The sequence below is a fragment of the Neovison vison genome, chromosome 12, assembly GCF_020171115.1.
Source record: "Neovison vison isolate M4711 chromosome 12, ASM_NN_V1, whole genome shotgun sequence".
NCBI lineage: Eukaryota > Metazoa > Chordata > Mammalia > Carnivora > Mustelidae > Neogale > Neogale vison.
Window position 1 is genome coordinate 128,113,612 of NC_058102.1, and position 25,280 is coordinate 128,138,891.

Sequence of the window (25,280 nt, forward strand, 5' to 3'; positions counted from 1 at the left end):
TTTTCTGCCACCACAAAACTCTTATTCAGTCCCCCTATGTGGGAGAATCAGGTTACATAAAGGAAGGAACAAAGCTTTACTTTTATCTACTTTTTAATTTATTATGTCAGAGTATTTTTGTAAAAGGTTATTTTAGTAGGCTTCTGGTAGTCATGTGGGTCTCAGGGATTTATAAAACTGATGTCACAATGTTGAGGTTAATAAAATCATAAGCATAAAATATTCTAAATCCCAATTATTTTAGTTTAGGGAAAAAAAAATTCCTGCTAAGTTACTCATTACTCTGTGACTTGGGTTCCAAGGAAGAAATTTATTATCATGGAGGGAAAAAAATCTTGGCAGGAGAAAAAGATAGCAAATTCTTCAAATAAATAAACAGGCTGTTTTGTAATTTGAAATATCATCAGTATATTTGATGATGAATATCACACAAATACTCATTTTATGATTTTAGAATATGAAAAGCAGAAAATTTCAAGATCAGGAAGACATGTTTGTTCTGTGAGCAAGTGTTCTAAATGTGTTATCTGGGGCACCTGGATGGTTCAGTCGGTTAAGTGTCTGCTCATATCATGATCCCAGGGTCCTGGGATCGAGTCGCATGTCGGGCTCCCCACTCAGCACGGGGGAGAGGAGGGGAGTCTCTTTCTCCCTTTCCCTCTACCCCTCCCCCCTGGATGTGCTCTCTCTCTCTCTCTCTCTCACACATGAACACACACCCTCTCTCTAACAAATAAATAAATAAAATCTTTTAAAATTTTTTCTTAAATAAATGCGTCATCCATACTGTTCATCAGTGTACCGTTGGGAGGGTTTATGCCCCTTCAAAGAGGAACTTCTACACAATAATATAGTAAGGCTAAGATCCTAGTCTCAATAGATTTATACTAGGGTAAAAATAGGGACTAACTTACCTTTTCCAACTATGGGAAAATTAGGAGAAAAAAGCAATTATGTTCTATGATAAATGAGCCATTCTTAGCTGAGAAATCAGAGCATCTCTCCTTTTCATGTACTCAATTTGCACATTTTCTATTCTTTGCTTCAAGCTGTTTCTTTCATCTTACTACTATAAGAAAATTAAAATTCTACTATTGGGAACATATGAGGGATTTAATCTTGAAAGAAGTGAACTACAATGCTGTATTATTGGAGTACTCTGATACACAATCAGAAAGATACTCAGCTTGAAAAAGCATAATATTGTTATCATTTAAAACTAAGTTTATTTGGGGGAGGAAGACACATTTTGAGTGACTCACTAATGGAAGGGCACCGAAGCCAGCCGGGGCCTCCAATGTGATTTACTGTGCATTGTCATGATAAGCCTTGTCCCCGGGGCACCGTCAATGACCCCAGCTCCAAGAAACCGAGGTGAGAACCAAGACGTAGAACCATTTTGTTATATCCTGCATTTATTTAAGCAAACCGAATGTGTAGAGATAGGAAAATTAGAGCGTTATAACATTTTACAAATACAGAAAGAAGACACAGAATAATAATATCCTGAAGAAAGTGCATCCGAACACAGCTCGATCACAGGAGGACACTTACAGTGACCACAATGAAGCCACAGCCGACACGTCCATCTCTCAGTCTTGTTCTGACATCATTCAAGTAGATTTAAGAGATAACTTGGCGATTCGCTTTTAAACAAATAATAATACTAATGATTATAGTAGCCTTGAAGGGTTTGTGAGTGACTATACTATACATACAAGATGCTAGGCTTCATGTTTATTCCAATGCCGCTGTACATTATGCAGGGGGGGAAATAATGTCTTATTACACGATTACTGTGACATCCACTAAAATGTGAACTAGTTTGCATAGGTTAGTCCTTTGGGCAGCACGATGTTGCTCTAGTCCACCAAGGCTTAAAGATTCACAGTGTAGAGGAAAGAAAACATGAATTAAAGCATTTCTACTAAAATATATTTTAATAGCTGGTGTTAATTTGCATAACAAAAGCCAAATTATAGTAATAACATCGTATCGTTCTATAAGCCCCTTCATTTTAAAACCATAAAGTGTTTCCATTAAAACTGTATGCTCTCAAAGTTAGTACGGTCTTACAAATTCGTCAACCACAATTCTACATTTTTGAAGCAGACAGAATCCAAGCTGCGCAGTGACTCAATTTTGTATTCTTCTCACAAGTCAAAGGCCAACGTTTCCACACTGTGCCCACAACACACTTGGTGCCACTTCTCAATGCTCAGCCATTCATCGTATGGACACTGAAGAGTGGGACTAGCATGCAGTTTTCTTTCTTTCTCCTTTTTCATTCTTAACAGCAACTGGATTACAAAGAAGTAGACACTATGCCAACTGGGAACCATGTGTCAAACGCAAAAAGCATATGGGATTCCATGAATATATGGAAGTAATATGGACATCCGGGGAGATATCTGCCTGGAGATCCTTCCAGGCTAGTGGATTCCAGTAGTCTAAGCATCATGAAATGATGGCCACAGAAACATCATACAATATCTTAGTTTTTTGTTATTGTTATTGTTTTTGTTTTTGTTTTTGATCATCAGTAGTTGACAGCCAGTTGCCTGGAAAGGACCCGAATGGGCGTTGGGATCCTTCAGAAAGAGACTTTCCTTTTAGCATTCTTAACTTACTTCACATAGCTTCTTACTTAACTAAAGCTTTCTCACCTCTGTGTCTCATTACCCAAAACACCCACGCTCGAGCCACTTTTAGAGCATCAGAAGCAAATAGCTAAGGTCTAATAGAAATTTACGAAGTGAATTTCATCTTGTGTAATGAATTCAGCCTCATAACATAATTCTTCTGTCTTGCAATAGGTATTTTAAGTCTCAAACCTAAAGTTAATGTTTATGCATCCTGACTATATTTAAATCCACCAAGAACTTTTCAGAAGTAGACGGGGAAAGGTCAGTATTTTCTAAAGTTCTACACCTTTAGAGGTAAAAATACAATCAGCTATCACCTTTCATATCTGTCAGGAGCATCACATTTCCCCCACAAGAAAAATACCAATCATGTATAATAAAATATTACTATAGAATAGACAAGAAGCTTGGTTGCTTGGTTCTCATTCCAAGACCATCATGGATAAACAAGGGTCATCAAAAAGGCACCTTTTTAAAAAATATATCTCTATTATAATTTTGGTATAAACTATATCCACTTTATATAAGGATGCGTTATTAAAGGGTCATGCCCGTTTTCTTTATCTTTTCATCAAAAACACTTCACTGGAGGTGAACACACCCAAAAAAAGAGATGCACCTCTTGAACTTCACTGTTCTAGAAAAGTCTGTTTCCCCACCTCCCAGACTGTTGCCAAGCCCAACCGGGAGAGGACAAGAGAGGAGAGACTGGGGTCAACTTGCCCAAATGGCCTCTTCATCATCTTCAAGCGGTGAACCTAGTGACGAGAGAGGGGCGGGTCTAATCTCATCCACATTCATACAAGGTGCCCGGAGAAATTGTGCTTGCAAATTCCCGTGTGGTCTCTGGAGGTGGGGAAGCCTGGGAAGAGGCAGGGATGGCGAGGGGATCTGACAACCAGATAAGTATTTCAAACTGGGCTACGCTGTGGTGTATAAACAAGAACAAGAAGACGTGAAGAACTCGTTTTGTCACAGGTTAGAAATCGGAAGCTTTCCTAGAGCACGAGAATTAGTAAAAACGTTGACTACAAAGACATACAACAAAAGTCATCTATTCTGCTGCTCAGCTTCTCTCAGGAGAGAGATGATCCAAACTTAGTTTTGTTTTCAGAACCTTATAAGATATATCAACCTGCTCCATGTGCTTTTTTCAGGCCTGAGAATGCATCATGTTCAGAGAATCAGGTGCATGCTTTCTGTGCTTGGACATTTCACAGTCTTTAGCTTGATTTCTAAAAAATAGATTTTTTTTTAACACCCTTCTTTAGCAGTTAGTGTTATTTATGTGTGAGATGCATGCCGCCAAATTGAGGGGAGGGGAGCCATGTGCAAAGTGGAAAAACTGTTCGAGAACATAGTTTTGAAAAATAATGCTGTAAAAATAGCGCTTTGGTATTATACATGTATGTTTCCAATATTTCTGCTGAGATGCCCAAGATCCTGACAAGCGTTAGTAACAGTGACAACAAATAATTGCTCTCTGGTTAAATTCTGAGCAGACCTTAATTCCTAGAAGCTGGAAGGAGAAACATCTCACTACGCAAACATTATGCGAAGCTTAAAATTTTAGAATTATTCCCCTAATAATTATTGACTTCTACATTCCTTGAATCTGATTTTAAAATTAATAGATGAGAAAGACAATGGAACAACCAACTGCTATTTTATGGGACTTTTCCCCAATTAAGAGTATCACTTCAAATCCGTTTCCTTTGAGCTTCCTATAAATGTGCTATTTCTCAAAAATTGTACCTGTCCTACATTTAGTCTGCAAATTTAATCAACAACTACTCTTTTCCCTAATCACAAAAAAAGTGGTCTGGGTGAAACATAAATATTTGCTTAATGATACTATAAAATTGAGTAAGTTTATTGCCCCAGTTTTAATGCACAGAATTTTTTTTTTTTTTTGCAAGAATGTTGCAAGTTTAGCTTGCCTTTGTTGGTCTGTGGACAAGACATCTAAACAGATAGGGGTTAATTTAATCATGACTGTCCATTCAATGCCAGAAAATCAGTCCTGCTGGGTATGTAGGAATCTGTAAAAACCCCTCAAAAAATTCTCTAGTCTTCTACCTGAATTTCCCTTATCTCTTTTTGTGTGAGTTCCTATAGATGCAGCTTGAGTGTAATAAAGCTTATTTGTTCTTTGAGCCAGAGAAAATAAAACTCTAGATTTTCAAAAAGTAGGTGCTAATTTTCCACAAGCATAAACGAATTAGCATTTGTTTCTGGACTCCTAAACATTTCTGTAAAAGGTATTTTATAAGATATTTCCTTAATTTCTTTGCCTATGTTACCTAAAGGAGATAGCCTCAAGAGCGATACATTTTATCACATTTTTAAAACTTTGCTTTTAGCCTCTTCGTCACAACTCCGGAGGCAAGCCCTACATGAATGCTACCCTGCTGAGGTCTAAATACATCAGAAAAACACAGAGTGGCGGATGGACATTAACTTCTCCAGCCACCTTGACTGCAGACCACAGGCCGATCATCACGACCGGCCAGCAAGGCGGCGGCTCTGTGGTGAACCCAGAAAGTGCCCGCAGGGTCTTGCATTTGAAATTCAAGATAGGACAACAATTTCTTTTTTTAGTGAACAACCTGTTGGGCCTTGATCTAAAATCTCTGCTGGCATTTTCATCTCCCCTCCTCCACCCAATATGGGTTAGAAAGTAAAAACCAGAAGAAAGTAGAAAAGACGTCTTTCCATTAACTGGTTTCAGTGGCTGGACCTCCATTCCTGGATGTAAATAGCATTTTCCAGAAACACACACACGCACACACACACACACACATGAACCTGATCATCTCTCTGTGGAGTGGGTGACGTTTTGCTCACTGGTTGTGTCTCTCGCACACCTTGTAGTCTTTGGCTCGGGTTTAGTTAGCTTTACTTTTAAATCGACAGCGGCATTATGTTAAAGAAAGCTGCTCAGTAAACACCTAAATCACTTATTTGCTAGAGTAGGCGTCTATTTCCTAAAGGTGTAAATCCTTCGAAACTAGAGTGCAAGGCAGCAGGAGAATCTCAAGCAACTTTTCAAAAACATGTTTTTCTGATGAGCAGGCTACTAGCCGGGAGGGCTGTTAGGTTATCAGCCGCACTTGTTGCTGTAATAACGGGGATGGGCAGTGCAGCTGCCTATGTTACAGAAGCTTGAACCTACGTGACATGCAACAGGGTCAAAGCCCTTAGGGAAATAATAGAGATGACCTTCAACTTTGCCCTTTGCAGAGTAGCTGTGACCTTATTTGGTCCTGACCTTCTATGGAGTCAAGCATAGACTTGGGCCCACAGAATGTAAATGAAGAGTAGAATACGCCTTGGTACAAATGAGGAACAAAGAGACCCAAGTCAGCCTAGGGAACAAGGAAATGTCTTTGTTTGGGAGAAGTTTCTAGGTCCCGAAGGCCACCGGTCAATATAATTTTAACCAAACTGCCGTTTTGCCACTCCTGACGTTTATTACATTAGGCAATTTTCACTTGAATTGGAAATTCCCTAATGACTCAAAAGCTAAATGGTTTTTAAATTATTGGCTGTGTTACTGAATTACAAGAATTGGCTTCTGGTGATTCCAAAGTGACAGCTAATGAGTTTCATAGACTTGTTACGTGTAAGGGACAATCAACATCTCTATTAAAGTCTACAAAAATACATTTCCCAGAAGTGTTCGATAGCCAATCAAAGGAAACCATTAACCCAATTAGCAGCACCGGGCCTCCAGACCTTAAGGTTTTGTGTACAGGAATTACTGAAAATGCTGCTGTTCTGAGCCCAGAAGTCAGTCCTTTTTCCTGGTACCTATGTGTCTCATTGTCCAAGTGAAGATAGATTATTGTAAAATAACTGCCAAGTTGTCTTAAAAGTATCTTCTATCTTTTAAAAAGATTGGGTTTAGTATACATTAGAATAAAGCTCAAAGACAAGGAGAGAGTATTAATTAACAAACTCAATGTAATTGGCTGGGAGCATCCCTGTTTTCCCAGTTCTCTGCACCGTGCCATACATCCAGCCGTCGTCGATGGGCTGTACGTTGACGATGTAGTCGCCGTCCCTGAAGGAGACCTCATCTTCGTCCTGGGCACTGTAATCATACATGGCTCGGTAGGTCCTCTGAGAAAGGAAAGAGGGGATCACACGATGGAGACCAAATAGTTATGGCCACACATGCCAATCATGACAGACCAGCTCACACAAAATGAAGTAACTATGAGGAATGTTCCCAAGTATATTTCTTTCTGGAGATCTCCAAACCAGAGCCTAGCACTGACCTCAGTTGCATGCATCTCAAGTTGACCAGGCTAGCAAAAAGGGTAATGTTTGGGGGCCCAGAATGGCAATCAAGGAAGCCTCTAGATACAATAACTAGCCCATGAAAAAGTAAGCTTTGAAGCAGTAAAGGCAACTTCTCCCAGCTTCAGTTAACCCTTTAGATTATGTAGATTCTCCCCTATTCCACATTCTTCAGAGAACAAAATCTGCCCTAGGGACAGACAGAGCCAAGTCACCACCAAGTCCCTGCCACGGGCCCCTGGCAGAGGAAATGAATTTTTCTTAGTTAGGAACAAAGAATTTTTGCTTTCTTTTAAAAATACATGTATATAAAAGAAAAATACATAATACACTCATTTTGTAGCTTTTAGAATCACAGTGATAGACGTTGAGCATCTAAATGTTCTGAATATTGAGGGACACATAGCTGAATCCTTGTTATAATGAGGAAATTATTCACTTCCTAACTTCGAACTATGTTGAAGCTTTGTAGCTGTGGTAATCAAAAACTCTGAGAGTAACATAAAAACACAGACCTATGAGACAGAAGAGAGACCCCAGCAATAAACCCATGTATGTATGGTCAATAAATTTATGACAAAGGAGCCAAGAACACATAGTGGGGAAAGGACAGTCTCTTCAATAAATGGTGCTGGGAAAAGTGGTAAAAAGGGAAACTTTTTTTCAAAAGAGTGAAACTGACAACTATCTTATCCATACACAAAAATTAATCCAAAATAAATTAAAGACTTGAATGTAAGACCTAAAAAGATCAAACTCTTGGGGCGGGGGGGGAACATAAGCGGTAAGCTCCCTGACATTGGCCTTAGAAATGATTATTTGGATTTGACACCAAAAGCAAAAATAACCATGTGCAACCACATCAAACTGAAAAGTTTCTGTGCAGCAAAGGCAACCACCAACAAAATGAACCTACCAACTGGGAGAATATATCGGCACATGACATGTCCGACAAGAGGCTCATAGCCAGAATATACGTTGAGTTTTGCCATAAAGACCAAGAATTTAGTTAATATTAGCATCAGAAAGTCTCAAAATTAAGTGAATCCATGGGCTGAGGAAACTGGTGGAGGCAAGAAAACTTTAGAGCAGTTAAGAAGAACTGGCAACTGCTTAGAAGGACCACCTCTTTCTCCGTGCTCAGGCTAAGGCTTCTGTGTAAGACAGAGGTTTGGAGAAACAATTTCAGCATGAAATGCCCATCTGGCAAGATGACCTAGAGCACTGCTTCCAAACTGCACATTCAGTGAATGAATCTGTAAGCCCTTCAAGATTTCCAGTAGAAGGATTTAGAGACTTATGTTGGCCATGTCATTTGGGGGTTAGTGGCCATTTTGATTACTGTCAAAATTGACAGGTTAATGTGACCAGATATTTGTACTTTTAGACCTGAAGGAAGATCACAGTTGGCTAAAACCAATCATGAAGTAACAATTAGGATATTGTTCCGAGACAGTCTTTGTATGTTTTGCTCTTTACACATGTTCACGGCATGCCTTCCTTTCTCAGTGGTTTTACCTCTGTAAGTCTTCTGCTTTCTTCAAAGGGGTACAGAAAGCAAAATGTTGACATTCATCCCTTATGTGAAAATAGACACTATACAATGCAAGTCTGTTCCACGAGTATTTCTATTTTGGAGATAAAATGGGAAGAGGAGACACTTCAAATCGATACTTACTAGATTTGGTGAGTGCTGCATTGACCTCATGGATGAGAGGCTGGTCTGGTGCATGTACCCATAGCCTTGGGAATGGCTTTGCTGGTAGGCTCCAGGAAGAACAGGCGCTGTACATAAACACACACACACACAAAGATTCCTCAAAGCGAGCCTCAAAACAGCCCTCCCGAGCCCTCAAGGGACCTCATGCTCTGCTATACTCTTCTGAAAGAAAATGCCGTGTTCAGTGCCATGTGAAATTTGGATAGTGATGTTATAAGTGATTTCTAGATTAGTATAAATTTCAGCAATTAAGGACATATACAGGAAATCAGTTTAACATGCAGTTAAATATATTAGAAATAGTTGTAATTCTCTACTGCAGAGGCTCGGTTCAAACAGCACAAGTACAAAACAAGAATTTACCATCACCTTTTAACAAAATCACCTTTTTACTGAGCTATGTAATCCTCCTAAACATTTTCCAAGATACAAATAAGAAATTTTTTAAAAATTACATTAGATCGTCAAACCAACAACAGAGTATAAATGTTTTCACAGAATACTCATATAACAGATACACTCAATATTTCAAGACATATAGCTAAATATTACCTTTACAAAAATGGTAAAATATAGCATATAGTTAGCAACTTATTTTTGTTAAGCAATTAATAATGAGTCTATACCCCAAAAAAAAACTTTATTTAGAATATATAAATTCTCCATTTTATCTTGGCTGTAAGTCAAAACTAAGTCATCTAAATATGTTACAAAAGCCTAAAAAACCAAACCATGTAAAGAATTTCATAAACATCCTTCTACATCAAAAGAAAAGAAAATAGTACCAAAATAGCATTCACTCATTTTGTGCTATTCTTACCACTAAATATGACAATCAAAAGACACAGCTCCTGTTTTGAAGAACACCCAATTTTAGAGAAACGAACACAGAAACTAGATAAAAACCCCACAAAATCAGTAGATGTATGCTTGAGTGTGTGTTTCTCTCTAAGTAAATGTAAGTACTAATAAACAGGAGCAAGGAGCTGGCTATGAATGGCAGGATTTTAGTAGCACACTCTTCATTGGGTTTTGAATACTCACATGAGACATTAGTAAAACTTGTATGATATAATTACCATAAAAATCCACAATAGGTTGCCAGTGTTGTTCAATCAGGTTGAGCATTAATTAATCTAGGTTGGTTTATTTAGGACAGTTTTTATAATAAAAGAATAAAGCAGATATAATTCTGGGGTACCATGAGTAATTAATATTTTATAACTGGTATGTTCATTCTAATGATACATGAGAACATCAAAATTTAAAGAAGTTTAATCATCAGAAAATTACAAATCATAAATGTGTTCTCCAGATGATAATGGTATTAGGTTGAATAGGAATTTTTTTAAAAGTTCTTGAATTAATTTATACTGCAATGCTATTAGAAATCATGTTTATTTAAAGTCTAGATGTTGCATCAAAGAGAAAGCACTGAGATCTTTACTTGGACTGTGGTACGTTCCAAAGTTGTTATAAGTGTTAAATATAAAATACTTCAGAAAACAGCACTTTTTAACATTATCAACTCCATTTAAATATTTAATGCTAAGAGATGTCAGGAATATTGTCAAAATTCACTCATGAAGCAAAAATATTGAAATCCCTAAAAATATCTAAGCTCACTTAATTAGCTGAGGAACAGAGCCGTTTCTGTGTGTTGGAAGCATGGACCATTCATTTCTTCCCTCCTTCAATTCTCAGCAAATATTGACTGAGTGAGTTAATGTGTGCACAGGGCTTACTACACTTCCCATCTCTTAGTAAGCCTCCATAAATCTTAGCAGCTATCACTGTCCACTATGTTCAAGGCATGCCAAGCATCAAAGGAAAGGGGTGACAGAAACAATTGCCCTTCTGGAGCAGTAATGACCCCGGACATCAGTCCCTTCCCCAGCTGAAGAAATGGCTCTGAATACTCAGTTAAATATGTAAGTTGCTTTTAGTAAGTTAAATATGTAAGTCAAGGACTCCAGACTGGGTTTTCACCACGTAAGCAAGTCATTGCTTCATTAATTATTATTTTAATTTACTTATAAATTCTGAAGGTTAAATTCAAAAACCCCATAAATTTTAGGTATAAAAACTGAACTTTTCATCCTTCATTACACTATCAAACTGTGACCTTCACATTTTGATGTACAGAGTTAAGCACAGCCCTCTTAAAATATTTGGGGGAAAAAACTATCAGGAAAAGACAATGATGAAAATATTTTTAAACATGCTATCTTGTATGCCGTGATGTGTTGATGTATACATGGTTGTGGTCATCATCCCCATAGTGATAATTTGAGAATGTTGTTGAGCAGCGTTCTCTAATGTTGGATTTTTAGAAACCAAGTATATTCATACTCGTTCAGCTCAGATCTGACCTTCAAAGAGCTCCTGTAGCTATGGTCAAATATAGCAGGAAAAGAAAGCGAAGTATTTGTCCTTCTGTGTAGGTTGGAGAGAGCAGGAAAGAGGGCAAATATAATCTATCTCATTCTTACGTTTTCTTCTCATGCCTTTATTATTTTCATTTCTCTCTTCAGCTGCATTACTTAATGCATGTTCTTTCAGGGCTATCAAACTTTGTTATCTACCTTATACCTGATACAATAGAAGAGTTTTTAGGAAGCTCCTATTAGAGCTATGAAAAACATAACTAAGAGCTCAGAGGAATCAACTTACTAAAAGCAAATGCCAATTTTACAAAAAAGCAAGCATTGCTTTTTTTAATTGTTTTGCTATACGATTTCTTTTTTGCGATGCATAGGCAAAATAAGCAATAGGAAGTTTAAAACAATGGCTTTGGAAATTGGGTTTCTTAAGAATTTGAGTGAAAGATAGCCATTCCATCTGAGTATGCTATTTCCTCCATGAAAATAATGGAACCCAAAAGGTTTTGCAAAAGCAAGACATTAAACTAATTTTGCAACTAACAAGGACTTCTTATCACAAAAACACACATTGTGCCCTCTTCCTTAAAACAGTGGTCAGATTCCACCAACACTGACACAGACGGATGGTGGTTCCATGATGGTCTTCCAGAAGGAGAGTCCTGAGGTTGAGAGGTTTTTTATTGCAATTTGCCTAAAAGCCATAAAACAATAGCTTTAGGGTCTACCTGGGTAGCTTAATCAGTTAAGCGTCCAACTGTCAGTTTCAGCTAAGGTCATGATCTCGTCATGGCCGTGAGACAGAGTCCCACATGTGCTCCATGCTGAGTGTGGAGCCTATCTGAGATTTTCTCTCTCTCCCTCTGCCCTCCTCATTCCCCACTCATGTGTACTTGCTCCCTCTCTATCTCTCAAAAAAATTCTTTTTAATTAAAAAAAAACAGTAATAGCTTTCATTATCCTAAGGCAATAACAAAACACACAAGTGTAACTCAATTTTTATTTCACATTGGTAAGATTTATTGACTAGAGATTGGGAAGCTCACTAAAGTTCTAAGGATTTAAGGTTCTATTTGGAATGTCCCACAGTATTTATAAAACCTAAATCTGTCTTTTAGAGCACAATAAAGTTCTTCCACAAGCAGCCAATAGTAATATTTTCTATTTAATGCTTCTCCTTACAATGAAAGGAGATAAAACCAAGATAGAGAAGTAAGTAGACAAGAAGATTATAAAACAGAAGGTGAAAATGGAAGAAGAAACGTTTTTTTGGAGGTTTCATAAATCTGAAATTGGAAAAGTAAGGACATATGTGTAAACATGCAGAGTAGAGTAAATCAACAATAATAAAGGAGAAAAAATTCTCAAAAAGAAGCCAGCCTACTGTGGGGAATTCCTTTGGGGTAGATAAAAGAGGAGGAGGATTATGGAAGTGTCCCCGGTGTGCACAGTGTGTCCCACATTGCCATGTCATTGCTAGAAAAACTCTCTAAAATAGGTACCATTCCCACTTTAGAGAATAAAATACAGAGGCTTGGAGATTAAGCAGGAGGGCAGCAGAGCAATGGTCTCTGCACAGAAGGAACACCAAGATAAAGGTCTGATGTCCTTCAAAATGAGGGGGAGGTTTTGAAAGCCTCACAATGACAATAGCGTCATAGTAGATGGCCAAACTCCAAAGGCAAAAATAGAAATAACAGTAGTGCCTTATTGATGTCTTAGCCCATTAGGGTTGGTATTTTAAAAAATACCATAGACTGGGCATTTGACGCAACAGATTGTTTCTCATTGTTCTAGAAATGAGGAAGTCCAAGATCAAGACGCTGGCAGATTCAGTGTCTGATGAGGGTCCATTTCCTGGCTCGTAGACACACTGCTTCCTTTTCCCAAGTCCTTAAATGGCAGGCAAGGATGAGGGAGCTCTCTGGGATCTCTTTTATAAGGGCACTAAATTTACCTTCTTGACCCAGTCACCTCCCAAAGGCTACATCTCCTAAAATCATCACCCTGAGGTTCAGGAATTTGATATGTGAATTTGGGAGGGACACAAGCATTCAGTCTGTAACAATTAGCTAACTACAGATGTAACACAAAGAGAGAAAATAATTTGGGGGTTTTTCTCAGAGGCTTGCTTTTTTTTTTTAATTTTAAATCAGAATAAGGAAAAAATTACCCTTCAGAAGCTTTCCAATAAAGAATATAGGATGCAATGACATTACTGTCACATTTTTTTAACAGTTGACTACAGTTTTATCAGCTAATGGGGGTCAAAGAACTTAATGAGTTGTGGGATGTTTTCTGTGTGTGTGCATTTTTGTTTTTGTTTTGTTTTGTTTTGTTTTTTAAAGACAAAGAATCTTGATTTGGACAATCACAGGGGAATTGTTAAAAGGAATGAAGACGTGACTATAAGTGAGAAAGTATGAAGATACTGCTGGTGGTGAAATAAATATTAAATAATGAGCTAAACCCTTATTAGATCTCATCTAGGCCATGAGCAAGGGGGTTGAGCTAATTGGTCATCAGATAGGCCAATGATGTGGGCCTTTTTGTTCAAATAGCTCTTTCAGGTGCCATCAGGTTCCAAATCAGAGCCTCAGGTCCTCGTGACATCTGATTCTCTCCACAATCCCCAAGTGGGTACTAAACCCACATTCATGCCAAATACAGCAGTAAGATGATTTTTTTTTTAAATCTGATAGAATTCTGAGCACTATAGAAAGTTCTCCTTCACTGCAGAAGACAGAAACAAGCCAGATTGCCTCCAGGTTTTAGTTTGTTGGTTTTTAATTATAAGCTGTGAAGAGACAAGTGCCTAAGAAGCCAGCTTGCTGCATAATAAACCAAGAATAAACAGACTTTATCATAAAAATGAGATAATTGAGTTGAAACCACCAAGTTTCAAAGACATGCATAATCATCACTGCCATAAAAACAAGTGCTCAAACTTTGGAAATCATATGTAAAAATAAAAGCAATCATTACTGTTTCATATGTTAAATTTCTAGCTCTTGCAAGGGCCAGAAGTTGTGGGAAGGAAAAGGGAATTGAGACAGGGAGAGTCAGTTACTTCCTGGGTTTCCACTCTGGCTGCATATGGAACTCACCTGGGATCTCTTAAAACCATGGTATGTCCAGGTCTCCTAGACCAAGTAAATCAGAATCTCTGGGGTGGGAGTGGGAGGGACTGACCATCGGTGTCTTATATTTGAAGGCTTCCAAGTGACTGAAATGAGCAGCCACGGCGAAGAACCACTAGTTACTGTCAGCTTCCTTCTCCCCAACCCGACACAAATTTAGAGGCTCACATGACCCTTTATATGTTATTCCCAAATTCCCACTCTCCCCCTGAAATGGACTGAATATTTGTGTTTCTCCCCAGCTCCCCAAAAACTCATCCGCTGAAACCCAAACCTCGAAGAAGATGTTCTAGGGAGGTGGGCCTTTGGGAGGTCATTAGGTCATGAGAATGGAGCTTTATGAATGGGATTAGTGCCCTCACAAGAGGCCAGAGAGCTAGCTAGCTCTCTTCCCATTGGGTGGAGACACACAGAGAAGAGAGCCGTCTCCAACCTGGGAAGAGGACCCTCTCCAGACTCAACCATGCTGACACCCCAGTCTCGGACCTCCAGCCTCCAGAACCATGAGAAATCAATTTCTGTTGTTAGTCTGCTATCCACTCTATCGTGTTCTGCGGGAAGGGGCTAAAACACGAATCTCCCCCATGACTTGTTTGTATTTGTGGAGGCAAATGTTTAACCCTGAACTGGAGAAGTGACCAGGGATTATGGGAAGAAATCTCAGGGCGAGGAAGCTCACTGGAGAATCATTCAGCCACTAACATACAGCACTCAGGGCAAGGCAAGCGCCGTGAAGCACCGTCCAAGGAGGGCAGGCCAGGAGAAGCCGACCCCACTTCCTGGGGGCTGACCAGAACCGGACCTGGTTACCATCTTAGAGGGAAGGTGGGGGTTGGGAGTTGCAGCCAAAAAAATGTCTTTACAGATTCAAAAATTATCCCTCAAGCCAATGCCAGTTTCCTAACAATTTTCTCCAACTGTACCCCAATACCATCTTTATCTTCATTTTCTATTCTTAGATGGATGCTATTACTACAATTGCAACCCTCCTTTGAGAAAATCCAAAACATGTGCAAGTATTTTATCACCTGTATGTGTCCCGGTGAAACTTAGCGGGAGAGAGATGCATCACAGGACTCTGCTTTCCAAGGACTATCAAATATGAACGCAATACCATTTAAATAAATGAAATCTTACAAGTAGGAGGACAACTTCGGTTTGCTCAGGACTCCCCCAGTTGCAGCGAAGGAAGCTCTACTGTCTGGGAGCCCCTTGGTCTCAGGCCAGTGAATACAGCTTGTCCCCCTACTTACAACACGCCAGGCCCTGTGTGTAGCGTGTCGCATGCATTAGCTGGAGAAACCATCCCCACTTTACACATGGCAAAGTGCCCATTTTACAGATGGAGAACCTGAAGTTTACAGAGAGTTAGTAACTCGGTAAAAAAAATCAGAGCCCCACGGAGTTAGTGTTTAAATGCCAACGGTCTGACTCTAGAACCCAAACGCTTGACCATATGACACCAAAATGATGGAAGAAATGGCAAGACAGAATGAACACTGTGAGGTCAGAAATATGAAAGAGGGCTCTGTGGTCTGGGGAGCAGAGGAGGTTCTAGCACCAAAGCCTCTATGTGAAGTCAGAAGAGCCCACAGTTGACCGCTCACTCCTGCAGCGGGCAGACTGGAGAGGAAGGGAAAGGCAGGAGAAAGGTTGAATGTGTGGAGAGGTGCGTGGGCAGCTTCGTTCTGCTCACAGAGGTGACTCTCGCTCTCACTGACTTCTCTGTGGTACATCTGGGGGTACAAACGTCACCGGAAGCTTGGGTGTTTGTAGTTGACAAGGGGTGCTTGTCACCTCTTCTTCACCACTTCTTCACCTCGGGAAGAAATTATAGTGAGAAGGAGGCATTCGTTTTGGAAAAGCCAGTTCAAATCATAGGGAATAGCATTATTTCTGAAGCAATGGCTTTCAAATTTCTTTTAAGGGTCATTTTGGCATCTGGTAAATTTCTGGAGTGTGTGTGTGTGTGTGTGTGTGTGTGTGTGTTTCTTCTTCCCTTTGTCAATAGTATCCTATTTTAGCCCAAGCAATTGTCATTCGGTCACTTTATTCTGTATGAATAGTTTCAAGTCTGCGCTCAAGCCCCATCTCCTAATATGACTTCAACACTCTCCCACTGAGCAAGGAAGACCCCATCACGATGCCACTTGACAATTTTCAAAATCTTTCTGTAGGACACAGGCTGCAAAATGTTATTTCCCCAAGTCAGCATCAGAATAGTGACAAGCTCTACAGACATGCTAAGAATTTACTTGCAAACATAATTAAGTCCAGAAGATTATTTAACCATTTTTTCTCTGAATTTAAATAATAGATTTATAATGTTGTGTTAGTCAAATATAAATCAGATGTAAAAGATTCCTAATTACCTATTAAGTATAAAAGGAAACATGTAGATTATGTACTTTTCAAAACTATGCCTATGTGAATCACACCTTACCATTTCATTTATATATTTGGCTGAGTTGCCCCCAAGTAAGAATTTCTAAAATATTGTTTTGGGGCTCAAAAAAAAAGAAACACAAAATTAGTTATTTTTAAATGATCAGCCAGTTAAACTTAGTCTCACAAGCCCAGAAAAGCAGTGCATTTTCATTTCAAAACTAACTGGTTTTTCTCTAGAAAAAAATGTCTGTGAATGTTCTCTGGCAGAAGTAAACCAAGACATACTGTGGTTTGAACAGAACTAGAGAGATTTATAGATAAGAATATCTGCTATTTTGCTTCAGAATAATTTAGCCAATTTACTCTTACATTTTGATTTAAATATCAACTTGTGTATTTTCCCCTCAGATTTGTTTCTCATTTTTAGCTCTCTAATCCAGGATAAACTCCCCAACTTGTAACTATAACACAAACCACAGATATAAGTAGGATTGTCACTGAGAGAAAAGAAATAATTTTTGCCCCAAACTATAGTCTTGAATATCATGTTCTCATGGCACAAAATCAATGAGGTATGTAACTGCACATACACATATATGCTGTGTCCCAAAATAAAACAAAAGTGAAAATAAAGAAATAAAGGAATGCACAGCATGGGTGTGTGTGTGTATATATATATATTTCTTGTCAGAAATTCATCAGAAATATATTTATTGTCAGAAAACTACAGATATATAAGATATCTGTAGTTTTCTGACAAGAAAGACATAATTTGGGGCAGTTCTTTGATAAGATGAAAACAATAAAGAATTTAAGGATAATGAGGGACGCCTGGGTGGCTCAGTTGGTTAAGCAGCTGCCTTAGGCTCAGGTCATGATCCCAGCGTCCTGGGATCGAGTCCCACATCGGGCTCCTTGCTTGGCAGGGAGCCTGCTTCTCCCTCTCCCTTTGCCTGCCATTCTGTCTGCCTGTGCTTGCTCTCTCACCCTCTCTTTCTCTAATAAATAAATAAAATCTTAAAAAAAAAAAAAGAATTTAAGGATAATGAGGACACAGGATACTATTTCCATTAGGTAAATCACAGTGCTGAATCTAGCTTTTGGACACAAACTATGCCATGACCTTAAAGTCAGCTCATAGCAAATCCCAGTTTTCCTCAGTGAACACTGCCACCAATATTGTGTGAGTCAATCTCATTTAGGAAGATTCATTATTCAAGTATAATGAAAGGAAGTCTCATTATGCCATTGTAGAGGATATTTATAAATATGTCTCAGATAAACATAAGTAACACTGTTTTTCGTAGCACATTTTTAAAGACTTAAAAACAGACTGTGCATTTGATTTATTCTTGTGCTGATCAACCCTAATACTGACTCTTAGGAAATATGACCAATCCACGAGTCATTCCCAGATACCATTTTACATGAGATGCCTTTAGTGACAAGCCACACTAAATATCACATGTAGACACATCTCAGTAATGGTAATACTTCTGAATGAGCAAGTATAACACTTTTTTCGACCAACAGACATATACGAAATGGAACCAGTGGGTCCCTGACATGATTTGAAGATAGGGAAACGTGGGGAAACGAATGTAAAAGATTGTCCTGCTCTCCTAGAGCCCTAGCTTCAGTTTATATGGTGCTAAGCAAATAGGCACGTGTAAAAGCCACAGTTGGGTAGGGAAATGAGCAACAGTTCACTGGAATCAAAGGCACAGTGTTAAAGACATGAAGACAGGATCCAGGTTAGAGTCCAACGGGCCGGTAAATAAGTTCACTAAGCGTGGGTCGGGTACATGGTAGAAGACAGAGTTCAAAAACCAGAATGTCTGAAGAATGTGGCATGGGCGGATTAGGAATATTTCTGGAACAGGATTAGGCACTAAGGAGTAGGGAATCTGGCCGCAAGAGGGGAACCACGCAACAATGAGCTGGGACAATTTCAGATCAAGACCAAACAAAACGCAGAAACTCAGTCCAGCACCCAGCTGCAGCAGCCCGTGGAAATCTAAAGTCAGGATCCAATCCCCATGACCTCCTAGCCTGGGGCTTGGGGAGGAGGGACATGGGGCACCTGGATGATATAGGAAGTGGGAGAGAGCAAGGCAATTCATGACTACAAAGGTAACATTATGACTGTTTTATATCTAAGACAGATACATAAGTAACACACGTATACTCAGTCTACTACTCAATCCCGACATCATATTTGATCCATACAAACCAAAAAGGACTATTTCCATTTTCATTACTAATGTTCACCAATATTGGAAAAGCTACTCTCTCCCTCTCCGCGTGCATCACTGTACCATTTTCAAAGCTCTTCTAAAGTTTCCCCTTGGACACATATGCTGTGGCCCACATCTATCTCCTTCCTGATGATCAAACCTTCTCTTTTCCCCCAATCAGCTCAGCTTCACAGGAAATATACTTTTAATGTTTTATTGTTTGCTACTTTAAGTGTCAGATGTTTCTCCTTCAGACACATATGGAACCCTTTGATTTAATTTTGGCAAATCAATGAAAGACACATGTGCGTCTCAGAACAAGTGCTATTCATTAGTATTTGATCCTTTTCCCAACTTCACACTCAGAAAAGGAAACTTAGGACATTTCTTTCATTCCCAGTCTAATGAGACCAGGAGTAGGAGTTTCTCTTAGGACTTTGAATTCGGTCAGAACCCTGATCCTTTTTCTTGGGGGTGCAACAGGTCTAACTAAAAGTTCCTAACAGCGTGCAGGGTGTGCTTTCCTGTAGGCTACTTCTATAGGCACTAGCTCAATAGCTAAGTATGATCATGTAATTGGCAGCGTTAGCCTCTTCCGTTATAAAGGACTCATTTATTTTCCTATATACTACTTTCATCACAGAAATTTGTCTCCGAAATTTGTCACAGAAGTATCCCAGTCATCAATTTTTTTTTTCTTAAAGATTTTATTTGACAGAGAGAGAGATCACAGGTTGGCAGAGAGGCAGGCAGAGAGAGAGGGAGAAACAGGCCTCCTTCCGAGCAGAGAACCCGATGCGGGGCTCGATCCCAGGACCCCAGGATCAAGACCTGAGCCGAAGGCAGAGGCTTTAACCCACTGAGCCACCCAGGTGCTCCCCAGTCATCAATTCTTTAAATCTTCCTACACTTCCATGTGGACACTTAAAACAACACTTTTTGACGGATATCACACACTTCTCAATATTCAGATTGGAAACAACGCTCAAATACAGTAGGGAAGTGGTACAACTGCAAGTTTCTTGTTGAAGGTATTTCCTTTGTAGAAGTCAGGCTAAGAAGGGACTGGATTTTTTAAGAGGGTTAAGCCTGCTGATCAGTAACCAGAAAAACAAAGTACTGGTTCCAAGAGAAATACTGGTACATTTAGATTAAATGAAGGCCAAGAGTTCAAAATCAGGAGTGCATTTCCTAGCTGGTTGTTCCGGTTATCTAATTTTAAAACCACGCTCACCATTAAAAACAAGTAATGCTGAATTTGGGGCAGAATGCCATCTGTAAATCATAAAACATAAATCCTCAATGGGCAGAGAGAAATCAAGAGAAAAATTAATGCACATACTGAGCAAAGGATTGTGGCTTTAAGGACACTGTTCATATTAAAGGAGATTTCAAAACACTGCTGCTTGGATGCAAATCCATCACTTTTAAAATATACCAAGAATTTATTATTGTGTCTGTATTTGATATTTCTGTTCTCAATGTAATGGTAAATTGAAAAAATTTTTTTTAAAGATTTTATTTATTTATTTGACAGACAGAGATCACAAGTAGGCAGAGAGGCAGGCAGAGAGAGAGGAGGAAGCAGGCTCCCCACTGAGCAGAGAGCCCGATGCGGGACTCAATCCCAGGACCGTGAGATCATGACCTGAGCCGAAGGCAGTGGCTTAACCCAATGAGCCACCCAGGCGCCCCGGTAAATTGAAATTTTAATAATGCCTATTATCCCTAGAAATTAAGGATACATTCTGTGGACTTCACTGTGTCTAGGAAAGAGATACTTGTCCTCTCATTTTGTCTCCTTCCATTCACCATTTCTTCATGGAGCATTCCCCAACCTGAGTTAGGTATTGTAAAGAGAGCTAAAAGGCATGTTCATTCTCTACCACTGTGGAGTTCGTGATCAAACAGTAAACTAGACTACGCTGAGACAGAAGCCATACGAGGTATGAATGTCAGAATTCTGATGGGCACTTTCACTTTATTAAGTCCCTACTAAGGAGAGTTGTCACAAGTGAAATAAAACACTGAAATGAGAAGTATTTGTAGGAGAACAGAAGTGGTAATGTGGGAATACTTTACTGATTGCTTGCTTGCGAAAGTTCAGGGCCAACTCGGGCTTTGTAATAAACATATGTTACAATGTTACGCTTCAGTGATACATCTTACATTCCTGCTTTTTAAAGAAGCTATAATAAGCGTTACTTTTGCACTGTTACCCTCAACCAAACTGGCTCTAATTAGACTTAATAAAGACTAAGGCCAAGTTTTAATGATTTAGCACATGTAGCAAAGCTATTTCTTTGTATTTCAGACCAAACTTTAATTTGAATATATTTATGTATCAACAATATTTATTAAGTGTTTTGTAGGTACTGTCCAAGATACTATATATAAAATTCAGGACAAAGCAGGCAGAAAAATTCCATTCTAATAGAGTTAGAGATATTCTGGGAGAGCCATAATTAATCAGTACATAATGAAATATCAGGTAGAAAAAAGAGTGACAGATGTATATCCAGAAGTGGAATTGCTAGATAGTTCTATTTTTAATTTTTTGAGGAACCTCCATAGTGTTTTCCATGGTGGCTGCATCATTCTGCATTCCCACCAATAGTGTAAAGGGCTCCACTTTTTCCACATCCTTGCCAACATTTATCTTTTGTGGTTTTTCGAGGGATTTTTTTTTTATATCAGCTAAACTAACAGATAAGAGGTCATATCTCACTGTGATTTTGATCCTGGTTCACTGTAGCACTATTCAAAATAGCCAAGATATAACTATAGCCCAAGTGGCCATTGACAGGTGAATGGAAAAAGAAAATGATATAGACATACAATGGAATATTATTCAGTTTTTAAAAAGAAAGAAATCCTACCCTTTGTGACAACATGGATGAACCTAGAGGGCATTATACTAAGTGAAATAAGCCAATGATAGAACAAATACCTCATGATTGCATTAATGAGATGTCTAGAACAAACTCATAGAACAGAGAACAGAATGGCAGTTGCCAAGGGCAGAGGGAGGGGAAAATGGGAAATTGTTGCTCAATGGGTAAACGTTTCAATTATGCAAAACGAGTGAGTTCTAGAGATCTATTGTGCAACACAATTCCTGTGGTTAACAATACTCTACTCTGTACTGTAAAAGATGTTAAGAGGCTAGCTCCCATGTTTAAGTGTTCTTATCACTCACACACACACGCACACACACACAAAAGGAAAGTTTTCAAGGTGGTGGACAAGGTCAGTGCCTTGCTTGTGGTGATGGTATTATGGGTCTGTGCATATGTCCAAACCCATCAAAATTTTGGACATCAGGTGCAAATTTTGTATGTCAACTATGCTTCAGTAAATCTTAAAAAAAAGAGTTACAGAGAAAAATAAAGCAGGGTAAAGGAATAGGGAGTTGCATGTGGGTTGAGATCTCTCTAGGTAGAGAGGTCAAGGAAAGCGTTTCTGATTAGTTGAGATTTAATCAGAGACCTGTAGAAAGGGAGGCCAGCCACGAAGCATCAGTGAGTGTTGCAGGCAAAGAACCATGGCCAGAGAAGGCCTAATGTGCCGAAACAGCCAGATGGCCCGGGAGGCTGCAGCAGACAGTCTGGGAGAAGATGAAACTGGAGACATGAACAAGGGCCAGACCATGTAACGCCTTGTAGCCTGTGGCTCTTGAGTTTCAGCTGAAGCATGAATGGAACCACTAGAGAATTGTGAGCAAGGGCAAGATGAGAGCTGATGCAGGTTTTTAAAGGATCACTGGCAGTCAGGCCAAGGTCAGATCGAAGAGGACGAGAACGGAATGACAAAGACCAGGAGCCTATACCTGAGCTCTCAGAGAGATGGGAGGGGACTTGGTCAGGGAGCTCTGCACCTGGTGAGGCGAGGCTGGACTGGGCACAGCTCCATCATGAACAGGGCCAATGGGCGTCCAGATGGCTTGAATGTCAAGTGTGAGAGAAGAAAGGTGACAAGGATGCCCCTGGTTTTGTTGGCTTATTTTTCTGAATGATTGTGTCATCAGCTGTGATGGTGAACAGAGACAAGAACAGATGTTTGTTTGTGTGTTTGTGTGTTTGGGAAAACAGGAAATAAGACACTGGTTCTGTCATAAGATTTGAGCTGCCTATCCAACACCCAGCTGTGGGCTCCTTTGCCTGGAGTCTGGAAGTCCTGAGAGTAAGAAGGGGCTATGATTTTGACATTCCTGCTCTTCTATAACAGTGATGAATGTCACTGAGCTATGAGAAACATTGTGATAATTCAAATAAAAACCAACAATGCTGTCTCTGCACCACGAGCGCCTCTGCAAGACTGCTCAGAAGGCCTTCTGGTCACGTGGAGCCCATGGAGTCCGTTCTCTTGGCAGAGTCTAAATCAGCCAGTGCAGACGAGATCTTGAGACAAGCTCCCAGAGTGGGTTAAACTCCCAAGTCAGAGACCCAGAGACCTACCAGCCTCACGACCTGGAGCTCTACGCAGCCTCTAAATCTTCTGCAGGACAGGAGCCCATGCAGCATGCCCAGAAAGGAGATTTCGGTTGCACCCTGTCTGCAGAGACTGGCTTGGCCCTCCCCACGCTCTGGTCTGGTCTTCAGCCCCATTCCCTGACACACAGTCCCTGGGCTTCCGATATGCCAGAACACAGCCAGCAAGGTGCTGTGTTCTGTCGTCTGCTGATTTTCTGCCAAAAACACTCCTTCCCCATTCCGCACCATTCTGACTCCAGGTGTCATTCCACATGGCACCTTCCTGAGCACAATGGGTTAATGCAGCCAGCTCTCCCTCCAGAAGGTGAGCTCTTCAAGACCAGTAACTGTATCTTTATTTTCTCTGTTTCTAGTGTCTCATGCATCGGGGAGATAAGTGTTTGGTGAATGAACAGATGGCATTATGGGTGCTCTTAAACACCCATAGATTTCAGGTACTTGGCTCCCTACTTGGCGCATCACCCTCTCGGTCCACCTCCAGGCAATTGACAGAGAGTTCCAGAAGGTGCTAAAGCATTTCCCTCAACCTAACCTCTGTTGAGGACATGGTGCCTGGGCTGGAACGCTATAAGCACCGCCCTGTGGGCATAGTCACTGAATTCAGAACCTCATTTTTCATCAGTGAAGGCAAGACTAGGTCATCCCCATCAGATTTCTTCGCAACAAAATGGAAAAGTTCACAGGGTTGGAAAACTGCCAATGTCTGTCTTAAAAAGTGCATCTGCTTTTCCTTCCCCATCGCCCTCCCATAGCCTCGTAGGCTCTGGAGGGAATCAGAAAACACAAAATACCTGAAGCCAAATGGAACTCCAGTTCAAACTGAGAAGGGCAAACCTTGGGCAAGGTTGTAAACACAAATACTAGCTACAAGGACCACTGTGAGTTTGGGGCAACAGAAGAAATCTCTGCACCAGAAGGCAAAAAGATGTTGCAGGCAAGTGACCTGAAGACAAACACAAAGATCAAAGAAAATCTCGCAGTGAAATAAGCAAGAGCCATCAGGAAAATTGCCAGTCACGGAACCGTGTGTCAAGTGAAAATGAGTTAACCTAATCTGATACCAAAAGGCAATAAAGATAATTTCAAATAATACTATTCAAGAATCAAAACAAAATTAGATCAAGTTTAAATAAAAGCCTCTTTTATTGAATCAAAGTAACACAGTAGAGATGTAAAATGAAAATCCTTTGGTAACTTAATACCTTGGAAAGTAGATGAAGAGTAAGAAAGCCCAAAATAATCACATAAGAAAATGAAAATATTCAGCAATCAAAGCAAGAGGGAGAAAATATCATGAGCAACACATAATGGAAACAATGATACAAAATTAAAGTAGAGGGCTTCTATGTTAATGCTCATGAAAACCAAATGTGAACAACGAGAAAACAGGGTACTTTTGCCTCAAGGAAAGGAGCCAATTGTTTGACGCTTTGTCCCAAAAATCAGAATTTCCTCTGACTCATAGGAAGGACTCTAAAACATAACTCGCCTAACTGCCCAGCCACTTAATTCACAAAGTACAATGGATTATCTTTAAAACAGAAACACATTCTCACACATAGAGAAGTGAGAGGGCAACGAAAAAAAAGTTTGTTTGAACTGATGGCACTTAGCTTAGGAGAACGGAAAATCTCTTAGAGAGTTCTTGTTCTATAGCCTTCGGGTTACAGATGTGCCTTGTAACGTCAGGTGGCCTCCAGAGAACTCAGGCCACGTGGGCGAGAGCAAGGGTAAAGTCCACACTCTTGAAGGCCCTGTGGCCCGGCGCTGTGTCTTCTGCAATGCAACGTGGACACACACACACCCCCTGCATGGCAGGGAGAGAACCCACTATTACAGGGCCTCTCTCTGGGAGTTAGTGCATTCCATCATATAAAATCCTAATCTAGATCTTAAAAAAAATCAACAAAGTCTGGACCCCAAAAATGGCATTTCTGAATACTTACATTTTCTTTTTTTCTTCATCTTACC

The 25,280-nt window shown here is 39.8% G+C and overlaps 1 protein-coding gene across 11 annotated transcripts in view; it reads right to left on the reverse strand.

Annotated features, from left to right (window-relative positions):
- Nucleotides 1-1,392: 1,392 nt before the first annotated feature.
- NEBL (nebulette) overlaps nt 1,393-25,280 on the reverse strand; it is a 357,048-nt gene continuing 333,160 nt past the window's right edge. For all 11 annotated transcript variants that reach the window (XM_044228985.1, XM_044228984.1, XM_044228981.1 and 8 more), the window contains 2 exons: nt 8,629-8,735; nt 1,393-6,770 (listed from right to left, as the gene is read on the reverse strand). In XM_044228985.1, the coding sequence (XP_044084920.1) occupies nt 6,594-6,770; nt 8,629-8,735 (284 nt within the window). In that variant the 3' untranslated portion in view covers nt 1,393-6,593. The remainder of the gene's footprint in view (nt 6,771-8,628; nt 8,736-25,280) is intronic.